The sequence below is a fragment of the Dipodomys ordii genome, unplaced genomic scaffold (genome assembly GCF_000151885.1).
Source record: "Dipodomys ordii isolate 6190 unplaced genomic scaffold, Dord_2.0 Scaffold90, whole genome shotgun sequence".
Lineage (NCBI taxonomy): Eukaryota > Metazoa > Chordata > Mammalia > Rodentia > Heteromyidae > Dipodomys > Dipodomys ordii.
The window spans coordinates 5597333-5615907 of NW_012267306.1; the positions used below are offsets into that span (position 1 = coordinate 5597333).

At 40.9% G+C, this 18575-nt stretch overlaps 1 protein-coding gene across 1 annotated transcript in view; it reads left to right on the plus strand.

Annotated features, from left to right (window-relative positions):
- Positions 1 to 3712: 3712 nt before the first annotated feature.
- The window catches only part of Kiaa1324l (KIAA1324-like ortholog), a 146063-nt gene continuing 131200 nt past the window's right edge, over positions 3713 to 18575 (plus strand). Inside the window, exon 1 of the mRNA XM_013026019.1 lies at positions 3713 to 3905. Within this exon, the coding sequence (XP_012881473.1) occupies positions 3714 to 3905 (192 nt within the window). The 5' untranslated portion in view covers position 3713. The remainder of the gene's footprint in view (positions 3906 to 18575) is intronic.

Here is an 18575-nt window from a genome sequence, read left to right on the forward strand (position 1 = left end):
CCTGAACTCTGGACCTGGGCTGTCCCTCAGCTCTTCAACTCAAGGTTAGCACTCTACCATTTGAGCCACAGTGCTACTTCTGGCTTTTTCTGCTTATGTGATGCTGAGGAACAGAACCCAGGGCCTCATGCATGCAAAGCAAACACTCTATCACTGAGCACCTTCCCAGCCCATACTTCCACTTCTTTGAGAGCTTCTATTCCTGTGAGAGTTGTCCAAAGGTAGGATGGCCACTTCCTACCTTCCAAAGATAGTCACAAAGGGCTTCTAGTTTTTCTTTTCTTCTTTTCTTGAAAAGTCATTCAGGGAGGGCTGTGAGAGAAAGGTGGCAGGAATTTGAGATGGGATTTTCTCAGTGAACTTTAAAGGCCAATCCTTCTCTAAGGTTCTGTGGTTCTAAGTCTATTGACTTCCTTACAGTACTTAGCATTTAAAACCTTTCTTAAAAAAAAAAAAAACCCTTATGCCCAGTCATCTAATCTTTCTTTCAGTTTATTTGACTGAAGTATCTCCCACTAAGTAAGAATCACATATCCCTGACCTTTAAGGGCTAAAATATATTTCTTTCATTGATCTTATCTGAGATATTCAGGGAAATAAATTTGCAGAACGTGTACATGCAATTATACTTGCATTTCTTTCAAAATAGGAACACTGATGAAATGATTAAAGAGCTGTTAAGTCACAAGATTTCTAATGACACAGATTTAATATTGGCCATGTGCCTTCCCCCAGTAATAGGTGATCGGTATGCAAAAATTGGGTAAATAAACAAGTCTGTAAGGCATTCTTTGAACAATATGTCTTACAGGAAAAATTGTGTTGACATTTTCTATCTCATTTTGCTTCTAAGTGATTCAGTTTTTCCTTTTTGTTTGTTTGTTTATGCTTTCTAGACTTAGAACTATGTTTTCAAAAACTGCAGGACCAGCTCCCTGCTTTGGTATTGATTAACAAATAAATCATGAGTGACCCTGAGGAGCAATGGAGAAAGGAACTCCTCCAGAGGGCACAACAGAGTCCTCTGCCCAGGAGACAACGACCTAGTATCAGATTCAGACAATTCCTAGGTGGTAGTCAAATTTGGCTACATAGTGAAGGAGTTGTCAAGAGCAGAATTTAAGGTCTTAGCACTCACGAGAGAAATGTTCCTCCAGAGGACAAAATTGAACTGGACATTAAAATCGCAAGTTGATTTGGTGCTCATTTTATAAATGGATTGGAAAGTGGGATGACAAAGCTTACTCTGATAGTTTCTTCTCATTGTCTATGATGGAGCCCAGACACTCCTCTGGAAGTAATGGAAGACTACAGCAACTCTATAGTTAGAATCAGTTAGACTCTGATAACTCACAAATGAAGTTTTAGGTTGTCTCATCAGAGAATCTTGCCTGGATCTGATAATGACAGAGCACATAGGCACATGGAGAAAAAGTTACCAACTCCAAGAAATTCTAAGAGTGATTACAGAAAAAAATTATTATAGGGTGTTCATATTTTCTTCCTTGTTCTATTTATATGATTATTTATTAATATTTTCCCTCTCTTGGTTCTCTAGCTCTTTTTCAAATAATAAATACCTCACATCTATAAAATCTACCATATTGTGTGTTTTAGTGGTTGGTAATAGTATCATTAAATTTTACAGTTTATTTTTTAAAAATGTAATTTTGAAATGAACATAGTAAAATGATATTTTGGTGTATATTTCTAAAAGTCTTAACAGATGTGTAGAATTCAAACACCTGTTAAAAGCAGGTTCATTGCCTCTAAAATTCTAAAAGTTGTAACAGATGTGTAGAATTCAAATACCTGTTAAAAGCAGGTTCATTGCCTCTAAAATTCTCCCTTGTGTCCTAAGGTTTCATCTCCTTCCTCTCCAGCTCCTGACGATCACTGATTTCTATACTATAAGCTTTTCTTTTCTGAGAATGCCATGTAAATGCAATGATACAATAGGCAATCTTTTGACACTGGTTTAGCATAATGCTTTTTAGCTTCATCTGAATTAAAATATATGTCACTACCTCATTCCTTTTTATTGCTGAATAGCAATCCCTTAGTTTTTAATATATGATAGATTGGTGGTAGTTACCTTCATAATTCACCACATATTTTTAGGATAGCAAGATGGGGTTGTTACCAAACTAGAAAAAAAAAGGACCATGACTTGGAGATTGAAGTTTTAATACACAAATGAGAGTGCTTTGATATGTTAAGTGGTAAGAAGGTGGATTCTCTTGTACCCTTCTTGTCCTGTTTAATATACCTTGCTAGAGATTAGTTGAAACATTTCCAAGATCCCATTGTGGCTAGATTGTACATTAAAAGTGGGTATTGTTAAGGAAACACATAAGATACAGTAAATGAACCAACATGAGGCAGCAGCTATGAGAACATAGATAAAATTCTTCAGGTAAACATAGCCATGATTTAAGAAGACACTGTAGTCACCTCCCTTTCTTGGGTTTTTTGGACTTGAAGTGAGAAGTGTGTGTATGTGGATGTGACATGTATGGATGGACTTAGATGTCTATGACCTTGATGTGCATATGTATATGTACATGTGTGAGACTATCACACATTATTAAAAGAAAACCTAGACATATTCCATTGACAATTTCAGATTCATTTATATTTAGTGTACCAGGTAGATTTTTTTTTTCAGCTAATAAATTCTCCAGATAAACTTGAGTTGCACCTTTTGATTTGGGCAACTCACTCATTCAAAGATGCTTAGATCAAGATGCTCTGCTACCAAAGAAGATATCCCCAGTCACTTGGCACCCACCACCTAATTCAGACTACGAGAAGTCATTCTTCAGGAGGAGAGACCGGTTGTCCAGAAACGCAAAGGCTGACTTTCTAGCCCAAAGCCGTGATACGCCACAGGCAACAGCATCAACACCCAGCACCACAGCAACACATTTCACACCTACCACGTGCCGGGGACTCAAGGGCTTTATCTGTACCTTGTCAATGCTCACAGCGACCCTACTGGACTTTTTTAAAATTATCTTTACTGAACAGGCGAGAAAACCCAGTTACATCCTCTCTCTGTGTGTCTGTGTGTCTGTCTGTCTCTCTCTTCGCAGTCCTCTTTTCCTCCCCGCCATTTCCTGAGGCCCGCCAGCCACAGGATCCCCCTGGGGTGGTTCCTGGGGCACATCTGGGTGGGTGTTTGTGGCAGCAGGCATTTAAAGCCCAGCAGTCAGAAGCTGGAGCCCACATGACCCGTGTTTACGCTGGCTTCCAGGCTGTAAGCGCCCCTCCGGCTGAGCCAGGAGGATCTAGACACAGACATTTCGGGGTTCCTGGCTGCGCTTTACGGTATCACGCGACTCCCGCCCCGGTGGCCGGGCAGCCCCTCCAGACCCGCAGGGCTGGGCCTCAGCCCGGGTCCGCGCCACCTGCTCCACGACTCCCGCGTCCCCGCCCCGCGTCCCGCCCCCGCGCCGCGCCCGCGTCCCGCGCACCCTCTCTTCCCCACTCCCTCCCTCCGGCGTGACGGGAGACGGGCGCCGGCAGCCTCGGCCCGGCCCCGGGAGAGCGAGCGAGCGAGCGCAGCGCCGCGGAGCCGGCAGCGGGCAGGGGCGCGCGACCAGCCCAGCGCACCCTCCTCGCGGCCCGGGAGCCGTCGCGGCCGCTCCACCCGGAGAGAGGCTCCATCCAGCCGGGCGGCTCCGCTGCCAGTCCACCGCGGCGGGACGGAGATGCCGCCGCTCGCTCTGCATCTGGCGCGGAGCAGGGGCCGGGGGCGGCCGGCCGGGGGTCCCTCGCTCCGCGGGCGCTCGCTGCCCTGGAGCCCCGCCTGGATCTGCTGCTGGGCGCTCGCCGGCTGCCAGGCGGCCTGGGCTGGGGATTTGCCCTCCGCCGCCAGCCGCCCGCTGCCTCCTTGCCAGGAGGTGAGCGGCACCTGGTCTCTTACCTGGAGTTTGCTGCTGGGGGTGGGGTGGGGCGGGGTGGGGCGGGGGCGAGGGCGGCCGGGGAGAGTGGGGCGCCTGCTCCTGTCTGTCTGCCATCACCCTTGGCTTTGCTGGGGTCGTGTCAAAGGATGAAGTTGCCCGCCCCTGGTAGCCGGCCGGGAGAGGGTGTGTGGCTTTGCTGTCTTCCTGGTGATGCTTTTCTGTCCGCGCTTCTGTGTTGGGGAGGGGAGGGGGGGGTGCCCTGAAGGACTTCGCGGCGCGGTCTTTGGAGCGAGCTGGGGGTTCAGGACCTGGGGACGGGAGCGAGCGAGCGAGCTTTCAGGAAGGGGAGGAGACCGGGGAAGCCCCACCAGTGGGCTTTGGAGAACTGTCTCAGCGTTTTCAGAGGCACGGATACCCACGCGAGAGGGTTTCCCGCTACTCCCCACTTCCCGCCCCCTTTCTCCACGCCTCTGGGTCTGCCAGCGCCTTCACCCTGGCTCTCCTGTCTGGGTTTCCTGATAAGGCCCTGGGGATTTGCTCAGCCAGTGTCTGGTGTCATTTGACATTCTTCTGGCAAAATAGGGATATAAAGTTGGGGCGGGGGAGACTGTATTTAGGGAAGAGGCTGGTTGGTGAGGTAGAAAATTAGAAAAGACAGAGAATATGCTCCTTTAGGGAGATATTTTGTAACCTGGTTGAAGCCGTGCAGCTCCATATTTTATATCTTAAGATGATTGTTGATTTATAGCCAAGAAAGATGTATTATAGGTAATGAGATTTTTTCTTCTCCTGCTTTTAGGAGACAAGGTGCTAAAAATTTACAGGGAGGGTGTCCTTGGTACTCGTATTGGGTGTTTATCTTTTCTCTTTAGTGTTCCAGAAAGTGCATCTGCTTAATGAAAATCAATGAGGGGAGGAAGGAAGCAACATTTCTGACCTACTTTGTTTATTCTGGAGAGGATGTGAAAGGGTACTATGTTTTGCTAGAAATTAGGCTGGTGGGTCTTTTAAATTTATGTAGCCAAAATAGGTTAACCAGAGAGTCCATGAGAAGAAAGGCTAGATCTTGTTCTTTTGTACATATTGGGAAAACTTGAGAATTTTACCCAGAGAGTATCTATGGTCTAGATATCACCCATCATCCATGGATTTTCATCTTCCATTCTTACACCACAAGTCCCAAGACAGCCTGAAATGAAAGAGAATCAGATCAAAGGTTTGTGTATAAATGCCCAGAAGCCTCGTCAATGGGTAAATCAGGGCAAAGCCTTGGCAAACAGCTGTGTTTAATTTCATAACTTTTTAGTTATAATTAGTTCAATATGTATTTTACATCTTTATCTCCCACCTGGGAGTAATGTATTCCAGGCTTCTCCAGAAAGCTGCTTCTTGGACATCAAAAAACACTGTTACAGGATAAAGTTTATCCTCCAGCTGCTCAGTGCCAATATGTAGAATAAATTTTTTTCTAAAGTCTAAAGCTTCTGGTAACAGTAATTCTTAGTAATGAGTCTTTTTGAAATGGGTAAAGATCACTGTCAGTAGGAGAGGTGCTTGGTCGCTTCCACCAGACTTCTTACTCCTTTGAATGAGCATACATTCTCTACATATATACCCTGACAGAATAGAAGCAGGGAGACAACAATCAGAAGGTTCAGGAAAACTGTATCAGCCAATCATGTCCCCTTATTGCATTAGCTTTAGACACCACGTTCAATTTTATTCTTTGAGGTCTCAAGTTTGAATTTTCCCTCTGAAAAGATGGATAATAAAATACACAGGAAGATGCTAGTGAGCTTGCTTTTAGCTAGAAATGGTAATGCTCAAATGTGCTGTATTCTTTCTGATGACTGACAGACATTCCTGAGACCATTAGAAGTTCCTTTGGACATAGGAGAGACCTAGAGGCCTAATGGTCTGGGGAGGGGCAGAATCTGTTTGTTTATAAGCTTTCTTGTTGCTTTTCTTCTCTCTCTCTCTCTCTCTCTCTTTCTCTCTCTCCCCCTCTTTCTCTCCCTCCCTCTCTCTTCCATTCTTCTCCCTCTCCCTCTATCCTCCCTCTCCTTCTTTTTCTCCCTCTCTCTTTTCCTCCCTCTTCTCCCTTTTCTTCCCCTCTCTTCCCCCTCCCTCTCCTCTCTCTCCTCTGTTTCCTCCTTTGCCCTTTTTCTCTCCTTTTGTAAGAAGATGACAAAGGACAAGTGACTTTCTAGTCTTTGAGGGTAAAGATTTGCTTGTCCTGGGGACAAGGAGGTGTCTCGCCAAACACCTATGAACACAGTTTAAAGTAACCACTCTCTGTGCACTTCTGCCTATTTATCCCTTTCCAGTGCTTCTTACCATTAAAGGAGGTGAATACTGGCACAAAGGACAGCACCTGGGAGGGTGTGGGAAGGGAGTGAGAGCAGCTAAAGTTAGAGGCAGGACATGAAAGCCATTTCTTAATATGAGAAAATGTGTGAAGGGTATGGAACAACCAACAAGGGATTCTAAACCTTATGATCCCTAGTAGTTTATCTCTCCCTCGTTTATCAGTATTTTTGAAAGAAAAACTAGTTATAGTTAAGTTAAAAAGACTCTTATTTTCCTTGCCAGCTTGTAGAGGAGAACAATGAAAGGAAAAGGAAAAGAAACAGAAAACTTGCCTGGGTTATAATCGAGTGATGATGGCTTCAGGTCAGAAAAAAAAAAAAAGGCCCACCTGAAAGATAACTGGATTTGGAGAAAAAAAGAAAGATAACTGGATTTGGGTAAAAGTTTCATTTAGATATTTGGAGAGAATTGGGCTCTGGGGTGAAATTCATAGAACACAGCTTCTGTTGTCCAAGTCCTTAGATTATGGAGTTGGAAAAGGGAGAGAAATGATTGCTTTGGAATGTTCAGCTGATGATCCCAAGAGCAGGGTGGAAGTACAAGCACAAACAGGAAGCCGTAGTTTGGAAGAGAAAAGCAAAGTCAATGTGCCAGCAGAGGAAGAGCAGGAATAGCGTGCGACTTTGGTAAAATGTATTAAAAAACAAAACAAAAAGGAAAACTAGGCATCAGAAAACACAGAATTATCTGGCTTTTTGTATAGAGGAATCAACGAAGGGTATTTTCTGGGTTTCTTGGCATTACTTTTTCACTTTTAAAATGGTAAGTAAAAACTTGACCTATCTACTTTTATTATGAGGTTGAAAAGAGATAGATCAAAGGAAAAACATACATAAATGTGAGTTGTTTATTGTTGTGCTCTTGGCATATGACAACAATATGGAGTACGTTAGATGGGTGGGAAATCAAAAGAGGTGAGACCTGCCTGGAGATTGATACAAACATGTAATGCAGTGGGAGCAGGACTTCTATTAAAGAGAAACAATGAAAATGGAAAAGAGGACACAATGTATAGAAGATAGAATTGACAGATTACTAAAGCTGGATGGCAGAATTTCAGGAAGGGTCTACAAGAAGACCTTTCATAGGATAGAAGGTTCATAGACTTACCCAACAGTTGCAATGGGGTTTTTAAGTCATACTTAATAGGTCTGTCAAAAGGAAAAAAAAAGGCCAACAGATGATTCAGAGTTGGAATATGGTATTAAAAGAGTGCATGAGAGGAAAAAGAACAGAACTAAGTGAATTATGTATGCATTATTTAAATTGGACAAATTATATCATGAGATAGCTGATTCTTAGTTCACTGCTCTAAAATCTTACATAATGTAATTCTACTGGTCTCTGAGTCTTTATTGAAGGATGACTCTTGCTAACCGGTTTTATTCCACAAATTATCTAGCTTATGCTGAGTTGCAGGCAAAAATGTCATGATTTGAAATTGTAAATTGAAAAAAAAATGTAAATGGGTATGGTGGAGACAGATACGTAAACAATTTTGATTATGAGAGTATTGTGGTTCCAAGCTAGATCAGGCAGAATAAAAGCTGGTTGTGGTCGTGAGTACTTGTCATCCCAGCTGCTATGAAAAGTATAAAATAGTCAGGTCTCTGTCCAGGCATGTACCTGGGTACCTAGGCAGGAAGTGACATCTTATCTCAAAATAGCCAGTGCATAAAAGTGCTGGGCATGTGGCTTAGCAGCAGAACACTGGCCTAGCAAGTACTTGGCTCTATATTCCAACCTCAGTGCTGCCTCTGCCAAAAAGTTCCCACATAAAACAGGAGTCATAAAATATGCTTTAGACATTTGGCAACAATATGAAGGCCACAGTAGAGGGGCAGAGAATGTGGAGAATCAAAAGAAGTAAGACTATTAAAGAGGTGATCCTACCACATAATGGAAGGATGGCAGAATGTTCATTAAGGAGTGGCAATGAAGATGGAAAAAAAAGTTAGAAGAATGCACAGTAAGTGGACAAGGAGAGTGGATGAAGGAATGAGAGGTTCTGGCTGTATTAGAGGAATATGATTATGACCCACAGAAAAAGAATATGAGAAAGATAAGGTACTTCCATTTGGGAGGCTGTTTTGTTTAGTTTTGTTTTGTGCTAGTGGTGGGGCTTCAACTCTAGATCTGGCTGCTGTCCTGGAGCTTTTGTGCTCAAAGCTAGACCTCTGCCTCTTGAGCTCCAGTAGGGAGGTTGACTTGAGAGTTTTTCAGGCAGTTGGAAGTTGAGTGTCAGTCTATGCATCTCAGGATCATCGCCTGGGCTGGTGTGGAGATCTGAAAGTCACTTGAGTGAAAGTCATGATTGAAATGATTGGGTTGGATAAGGTCATCCAGGAAATGAGAACAAAACTAAAAGTTAGCACCTGGGTTTTTACCAATATTCAAAGGAACAGAGATTGAGATATTCACACAAGAGGCACACAGCAATGAGTAGTGTAGGGAAAGTGTGACAGTAAAAATTTTGACAAAAGGGAGATAACACATTGCAGAAAGGGCTGGGATGTGTGTGTGTCAATTGCCAAAAAAGATCCTAATCACATGAAGACTGAATAGAGAAGTTGAATTTGGCAACTCTGTCACTGGTGACCTTTGTTAAAGTGATTCCTGTGGATTAGCAGGGCTGAGGTGATACTGATTTGGGTGCATGGCATAGGGGAGAATTGGCCTTCCTAGATTTGGTAAGGGATCCGGGCTTCCAAGTCCTCATATATTAATAGACTTGTAAATGGCCATGTTGTCTGTGTTAGACTATGAAGGCAACACTTGAGAAATATCCTTCGTGCAAGATGTCTTTGAAGGTCATGGGCTGTGGGGGAAGGTGTCAGAGATTCTAAAGTCACACTGTCACTGAAGGAGTTAGGTCTCTGCCTCTGTTTTCAAGCAGTTGGCATAATTAATCTTGCCTCTTATGCCTGTGGAGGTGAATTTTCCATTTCCAGTTCTCATGCTTCAAACCATTTTTCATGTTTTAGGCAAATGTGAGCAAGTATTCACACCATCAATATTTACAATGTAAAACTAAGATTTGACAGATCTGTGAAGTGTCATATTTTAGCACAAGGGATGGAAATAGCACTGCATAGTATAAAGAAGCACGCTTCTCTACCACAAGTCTATTCTTCACTAGGGCTTGGATTCTTATTCTTTGTTGTCAGCAAATACCAGCCAGATTTTGGTTGCCTTTTACTTTCCCTTGAACAAGCCATAGATACTTCTCTTTCTTTATTACCCCCCCTCCCCATATTTTAAAAGTGTCAATTAGTTTTGTACAAGGGGGGTTTGTTTTGACATGTCCATATACAGATAATGTACCTGGATCAAACTCATCTTCTCCTTCACTCTTTTTTTTCCCCCGTGGGGCCTGAACTCTGGGCCTGAGCACTGTCCCTCAGCTCTTCAGCTCAAGGCTAGCGCTCTACCACTTGAGCCACAGCGCCACTTCCGGCTTTTTTCTTTTTGCTTATGTCGTGCTGAGGAATCGAACCCAGGGCCTCAGGCATGCAAGGCAAGCGCTCTACCACTTAGCCACCTTCCCAGCCCCCTCCTTCACTCTTTCTTATCACTCCCATCTTTCCAAAGCAATCACAATGCCCATTGCATTGCTCCATTTCCACATAGGTGCATAAAGTATTTTGACCATACTTGCCTTTCTTCACCCTCTTTGTTTACCATACCCCTCCCAGACAGGACCTGTTTTACATACCTGTCATGTATGCTAATTGCTCAAAAATCATTTTAACATATATTTCACACATATGTATACAATAATCACCTTAACCCCTTTTCTTACTCTCTCTTTTCTCATTCTCACTATCTTCTTATTATTCAAAAGCTTTCAGTGAGTTTCCTTCTTGCTATCTTCATTCATAGATGCAGTGTATTTATATGTAACATTTCACAAGTATATATGTATATGGATAAGTATGTGATGTATATGTATATTATTATATACTTACGTACCAGATACTGATAGTAAAGTGATGCAAAATGTATGCCCTCTGCCCACATAAGGCTAACAATTATTAGCTTTATGTAGGGCAGATTCAAACTAAGCTCACACATCATATACTTACATTGTCCTAAGTGCTGTAATTGAAAATCACTACAAACAATGAGAATGTACAGCCAGTTTAGTTGGTGACAAGCAGCAAGGGGATTTTCCCAAAGCAGAGCTAGTACTCATCCAAAGGATGAGTAGTAATGGTAGTTGGATGAAAGTAATAGATGGTTAGGGTAGAGTGTCTCAGATAGAAGAAGCCTCCTCATCTAGATTAATTGTCTTGGCAGATCTTGGATTCTATAAGACCATGGGTCTTTTCTTTGAATTCTTGTCAGACCTTCATTTCTTCTATTACTTTCAGGCATCTATATTCTTTCATATTTATGTTTTGTTTTGCACAGGGTCATCCTGTGTGCATGGGCAAGTTGGATTCTGTACGACATTCAACTGAGGGGCAAAGACGTGCTGGGATCCTGGCACACGTGCCAGTGTGTCCTGGCACAGGTCCACATGTATATGGAGGAGGACTTGCCTTTTTCCAATTCATATGCTCAGTATGGCCATCATTTCCTAAAGCACTTTAAAGGCTCATATGCTTTTGGAGAGACTTTGAACACACATGCTCAAGCACATGTCACACATGCAAGTACAGGTGAAGTCACGGAGCAAGAGAATCACATCATCTCATTCAGAAAACAGTTCTTTAGTGTATTTTTACTCTACTTTAAGGGGTATATGAAAAAGAAATATATAGACCACCTTGATTGGAAGTACGAATCAGTGCTTTAAAATACACTAAGTATACAGTTTCTCAATTTCTAGTTACTCAAAGAAATTAGTCTTTGCATTGCATTTAGTCATAATTGATACCTTCTTTCAGCTGTATCAGACTTAAGACTGAAATAAAAACCCAATGATGAGAATATACTGAAATTATTCTCAGTTTATAACTGTGGAATGGAAGATGTAATTAATTATTCAAAGTGGACTGTTATGGGCTCTTTCTCTAAGTCAGTAGTTCTTAAAGGACCAGCAGTGTCAACATTGCCCAGAAGTTTGTTAGACATGCACATTCTTAAGCTAGACTCTTGTAGCTCACACCTGTAATATTAGCTACTCAGGAGGTTAAGATCTGAGGATCATGGGGAAGAAAGTCTATGAGACACTTACCAGCATCCAAATCAGAAATGCAAATTCTTGAGTCCTGAATATAACTTAGCAAATCAGAAACTGTTAGATTGAGGCTTACCCATTTGTGTTATAAACAGCTCTTGAGAGCATTACTGTGTGCTCTGAAGTGTGTCAGAAGTGCTGCCCTCAAAATAAAAGTAAGGAATATAGTTTAGTGCCCTGAAACACAGAGATTTATTCTATTGCAAAAATTCCTCAAACTGTCTTGCTGACTTCCAGCTTCTGTAGGGAATCTCTGCAACTCTTTAATCACAACAAATGGACTGTGAGCTCCACCCATGCCCACAAAGTACCTCAGCAAACATTTCTCATTTATCTTCTATACTTTAGGATCTGTGCAAGATGCTGATGATAAAACAGATGCAGAAGAAGCTCACAGCCTAAGAGAAGTAAACATGGAAATTATTAAGTACATCTCCCTGGAATGGATATTAGAGTAGAAAATCCTGGTCATATTAAGTGTGGATGGTCAGTTTTTCTGAGAAATGTTTTCCAGAGTTTGCTGATTTTTGAGGGAGAGTGTTGTTTACATTTTGCTTAAACTGCAAAATGTCTTCTTGATACAGTACAAGCAGTCCTGAAGGTAATTAAGATCCTGATTCAAATCTGAGTCTTGCCACTGGTTTATATGACCTTGAGTAAATGAGCTTCTTTGTATCTCTCCATGTCTGAAAATAGAGATAGTAAATCCTGCTTTAGCTACATTTAGAGTTGCTGTGAAAATCAAGCTACAGCGGTTTGAAATCACACTATAAATTCATCTGCAAAATGATATTATTATTCTCATGTAGAGAACTGATTTCTAAGGGGTTGGATTATAGAATGGACAGAACTGGAAAGTGGATAGGCAAATTGTTTACTTATTGAAGTAGTTTATAGGAGATCCCCCCCCGCATTACTATGGATCGTGTGTGTTTATTGAAGTATTTTATAGGAGATTTCCCCCCCATTACTATGGATCATGTGTGTTGATTGTTCTAGCATTACTGAAACTTAGTTTCAAGCAAATCACACTCCTACTTTTTCTCTCACCCCTCTGTAATTCTCAGTCTTTGTCAGTTGTCTTTATCAGTCTAACTTCTTTCCACTGATATACTCCAAGACATATTCCTTAGCTTTCCATCTGTTTGTCCATTCTCACACACTCTTAGTATGTCACCATTTTCTTGGATTTCAGTAATACCTTCACGGGTAGCTTTCAAGTTTAACATCTCCTGTATAGACCATTCCTTTGATTCTGATGAATCATATACCTTGATGTCTTTAGTTGGAAAGGGACCTTAATATCTGACATGACATAAATTGACATGACCAACTGAGCTCCAAGCCTTCCTCTTGTGATGGTCCCTATTTTATTGAGTGGCAATTCTCCTTTCCTGTGCCTCCACTGACTTATTTTCATCTACATCTTACATCTAGTCTATCAATAAATATCCTTGCTTGTAGTTTAAAATATCTGTAGTCAGAACTTCTCACCACTATGCCTGTCATTTCTGGACCATCATATTATGTTTGAGCTATTGTCATAATTTTTCCATCTTGATTATGTGCAGTTGAACTAAGAGATCACATTAAAATCTAAGTTAACCTCCTTACTCTTTTCTTCTTGAAACCCTTATAAGGCTCTATTCACAAAGCCGTAATGCTGGCATCTCAAGTTATGCTAGCCAGTTTTCCATCACTGTGACAAAAATATGAGAAAATTTTGGCTCATGTCAATGCATGCATTGTCAGAGGGCATTTTTGCTTTTTTTTAGGCGTTTGGTAAGGAAGAATATCATGTGGCAGGAGTTGAGTGTGTGATGGAGTTTGCTCAACACATGGCAGCTGGAATTAGGGGTAGGCATGGGGGGTTGAGGACAAAGGAAAGGAGAAAGGAAGATAAAGAATAAAGGAGGATAGAGGAGCAAAGGAAGAAGGGGGCCAGGGTTTCTATCTACAGTCCAAGGGTGTGCCGCAGAGATCGACTTCTTCTAACTACATCCACCTTTAAATTTCCCACCTCTTCCTAGTAGAGCCACCAGCTGGTGGCCAAGTGTTTGTCTGTTTGTGTTTTTTTTTTAATTCATAAGCCTTTGGGGAACATTCCAGATCAAATATTGACAAAGGTCCCATGTGATTTGGCCTCCATGAACTCTGTGCTTGCACGTCTTATGACTTTATCTAAGTTGCTTTGTGCTACTCTGAGAGAATATCATAGACGGGGTAGTTTATTATAAACAGAAGTTTGGTTCACAGTCATGGAAGCTTAGAAGTTCAAGATCCAGTGCCACATCCAGTAAGGGTCTTCTTGCTGTGGGAATTCCTGGTGAAATGAGTAGTGAGAGAGTAAGAAAGAAGGAGCAAGAGCAAGACCAGGCCTTAGATTCTTTTACACCATAATAGCATGGAGTCCTCATGACCTAAATACCTCCTGTTAGGCCCCAAATAAAAATTCCACTATATTGGCCACCGCACTGGGGATCAAGCTTCCAACCAATGAACGTTGGAAAGCAGATTTAAACAATAGGATTCTATTTTTCTTTGTGTTCCACCCTCCATGGTGTTACTGTTCTTTCTAGAATGTGTTATATAAATTCCTTTCTCCAGGTCTCTGCTCTGGCTTTTTCTTCAACCTGGAACCTTCTTTCTTTAGATATTTACTTGGCTGTCTCCCTCATGTACTTCAGGTTTCTGTTTTCTTTCGTGGTTGGTGGGATTCCAATTCAGAGCCTTAGGCTTACTAGGCAGGCACTCTACCAAAACACAACTTCAGTCCTAATTTTTGCCATATATTTCCTGCTCTTTGCCTCCTAATTAGCTAGGATTACAGGACTGAGCCACTGGCGCCTGTCTCGGGTTTCTACTTGACTATCATCTTTTTAGTCAGGCTTTCTTTGTCTACCTATTTAATATGGCAGCTTCTTCTTTGTCTGTATTTTTGTTTTTCTGCAGGCACTTTCAACATCTATAATAAAATGCATTGTAATCAGTTATTTTGTTCATCTGACTTCTGTCTCTCCCCCCAAACTGTAAGTTTGTGTGTATGTGTGTGTATATATACACATTTATATTCATATACACATATATGTATATACACACATGCATTTTGCATAAGTATATACATATATACTTATATGCACACACATATATGTGATACACATATATCACTTTGAAGAACACCTTGTGTTAGACATATCAATTAATCAGTGAATACTCATTGAATAAATGAAACTAATTTGGGACAATTAGGTTGTTTTCAATTTTTTATGGTATGAAACTTTTATAATAAGCAATGTGGCAAAAATGAATTTCAGGTCTCAAAGTCATTATCTGGGATAACAGCAGAAGAATCTGAACTAGACACTAGATTTATACTAATTTGGTGGTGGAAAATACTACCTTACTTATGTAACTTACCTGTCTTTAATCACTAATGAATCAATAATTTTCATGTTCCATAGTTTTTTGTATTTTATCTTTTGTGTAATTTTTGCTTAAGTGTTTTATTGTGCTTCTTATGTATACGAGCTCTTATATATAGTGAGGATAACAAATATACACTGAAAATATTCCCTAGATATTTACCTTCCTGTTTTGATATATTTATATATCTAGAGAAAGCATTTATTTATTTAATTCAGAAAAATAGATATAGTTTCCCTTCACTTACCAAGTAGGAATAAATTTTACTTTAATCAAAGAATGTTTGATACATTAAATTCCTATAATATATGAAGTCTTTCATGTATTTGAGAGAGAAAAATATTAAAGGAAGTACAGTGACTAACAATTCTTGTTCTGAGAGTATGTTCTTGAAATTGCAGTATATCTACCTCATTCCCTTATTTTCTCCCCCAGTGGTTATTTCTATGCCTCTTTCCTCATATATTAGTCATAGGCCAACTCACACAAAACTATCATTATGGTTCATATGAGTTTAGCATTGTGATGATGTGCACTGGGCTCCACAGAAGCCCAGGGAAGAGACTATTAAACCTGACAGGTCTTGGAGTGAGTGATGGTTCACCAGATTTTCAGAGAAGTGCTTCTCCAGATGTACAGAGGCAAACATATCTCAGGCAGAGAAAACAGCATGTGCAACAGCAACAAGAGAACCAATGATATGGACTATTCCAGCACACTGGCTGAGTGCATAGGAGGTGCCCAGGTTATATGAAAAGCAGAGAGTGAGGGGCTTATCTAGGGTACACTACCATGTAGAAAGATTAGTCCCTCTCCAAGTGGGAAAATATAAAATGCGGGAAGATGTTAGGAGAATGTTGCTGCTTCTGTCAGGAGAAGACAAATGACAACAATAATAAAAATTCCTTCAAACAGAGCTATACAAATGCCAGTGAGGAAGAAGAGGAAGGAGGAGATGGGTTTGACAGTTATTAACAAGAATCCATTTTCCGTCTGTGACTGGTGGATTCCAGTCTACCTTGACTTCCAGATTTTTGTTCTGGGTTGATGGCTACTGCTTTTCATTGAGACTGAAAATTCAAGCGTTGGGCGGGGGGGGGGGGGAAGGAGGAGGAAAAAAAAAGGAGAAGGAGGAGGAAGCAGCTGGGAAGAAATAGAATGAGTTCAGTATTGTGTATCTTGTGTTTAAAATGCCCGAGAGACATTCCGATTGCTCTCCTGATGACAGTTGGAGATAGGGGAGTGCTACTCAGAGGTGACTGGGGAGCCCTGAGCACATAATCAGTAATTGAAGGCATCAGTGTTGATGAGATCACCTTGGCTGTGAGCACACAGCAGGAGCAGAGTGTTGAGGACAGTGCATAGGGAAAGGCCAACACTTAAGGAGCCTGCAGAGCGAGAAGAATTTGATGATACTGAGAAGTTGCTATCAGCACAGAAGCTGGCTCCAAGTGTATGGGGAAGCTGCCAGTAAATCTGGAGTGGGATACAGACATGGTGATTCTAGATATTCCGCAAAGTATTTGCATTGTCGGCCTGTCCTTGTGGACAGGATGTAAAAAATACGTGACAAATGATGGTATCCTAGGCAGATTGGTGGTTATTTAAACATATGTAAGCTCATTGATTGAAGGAGTTGCTGATAAACTGGAACAAGTTTTCCAGTGTAGGACCTTTGGGCTTTATATCTAATCTTGGTTTGGTTACTGTTTTACTGCTACTATTGTAACCACTACTTTGGTTTTGTAAAATCAAAAGCTGGGAAGAATGCCTAATGAGTTGGAAAGCAGAATTGGGATTCAAATGATTTTGAAAGGTTAGAATAATGAGCAAACAAACAGTTTCAATTTAGACTGTTCTTTTTGATTCCGAAAAGGAAATGATATGTTTAAGCAGAGGATGGCAAATCCTGCTTACTAGTGGCACCGAAGCCCTAGATGTCACATGGTTGCTAATAGCAATGATGTACAGTCTCAGGTTGTATTGATATGAGCATAATTTTTGGTTGATGGAAGACAGGCCATTAACTTAGGTCATTAATTCAACTTAGATGTTATATTGACATACAGGGTAGCACTGGCTTAAGGTGCAAATTAGGAAGGTATACTTGGAGAGGTCAGCAGAGGACTAGTAAAAGTATTGGGCACGGTTAGTTTAAGGGAGTATGTCAGTTTCAAACACTAAGTGCAGTCAAGTGTAAGAGCCATTAATGTAAAGCTCATTTGGAGCAAAAGCTTTAGTAGGTGGTAGGCAGAAGAAGGAAGAGGTTTTGTATCTGTAGGAGCTGCTGATTATAGTTTGAAAATTGCAGGGCATCTGCTTTGTATGGACTCTTGGGTTGTATGAGAACAATGTGTTCTAGCCTTTGTGACCATGATATGTCCAAGGGGATGCAGGTTCTGTCCATACTTCCTGTAACCAGAGAAAAAGTATAGCTTTGCCCTTGCTAGCTCAGTCCTGGGACATCTCTTCTTATTCTGTCATGTTGAGCATTTTCTTCTAAGATTGCTGCGATGAGAACAAAACAAGGACCTTTGGTGTTTATCATCCTTAAATTGAGAGCAGAGAGAATTGGCCCTTTGAAATGGGAGCTTAATGTAGCCTTCTAAATAAATAATTCATACTAGGAAATAACTTGAATCAAAATAAAAACTGATGCTATAATATATCTGGGCCATTTACGCTAGAGAAGTGCCTCCCTTAATATTTATCTCCACAGCAGATACATATTAACATCATTCATTCTGTTTTTCTGGTTTCATTCTTACATTTGTCACATTTTAAAATTAAAGGTGATATATGAGCATTCTAGATAAATGAAGCAATAAAAACTAAGTACACAACTCTTAATAGTAGCATTGTAGCTTTTTTTTTTCTTTTTTTGGTCATGGGTCTTGAACTCTGGGCCTGGGTGTATCCCTCAGCTCTTCAGCTCAAGGCTCACGCTCTACCACTTGAGCCACTGCTCCACTTCCGGTTTTCTGGTGATTAATTAGAGATAATAATCTCATGGACTTACCTGCCCTGCTGATTTTGAGCTGCTATCCTCAGATCTCAGCCTCCTAAGTAGCTGGGATTACAGGTGTGAGCCACAGGTGCCCGGTCAGTATTGTATTTTTTTGTAATAGGAATAATAAATCATAAAAACAATAGCTACATTATACTTCAAGTGACTCTTATATGTTAACTTGTTCATCCCTCCTCCTACTCAATGGAGAATTCAGTCCTAATATTTTCCAGTCTGGGTTAAATTACTGTGTAGTCAGGTTGCTACTCTACCCTGCATTCAACACCATACAGACTGCACTACAGGTAGCAAATGTCCTGTGCATGGGTTTTTGTTACAAATATACACTAATATTTATCTGAAAAATGAGAATATCCTCTACATACAATTTAGTCATTTAAAAAAATTGTAAAGGTACAGAGGGGTTAAAGTAAGTCAAGTAATGAATACATTTCCTTTTGAATACTGTCACCTTTTTCTTTTTCGTATATAGCAAGTATTCTATAAACTTATTCCCATATTTGATTCATTAAGAATTTTATTTTATAGTTGATGAAAGTCTCTTTGTTTTCCATTTTGTAGTTCACATATTTCTTCTTCTTTTTTTTTTTTGTCAGTCATGGGGCTTGAACTCTGGGCCTGGGTGCTGTCCCTCAGCTCTTTAGCTCAAGGCAAGCGCTCT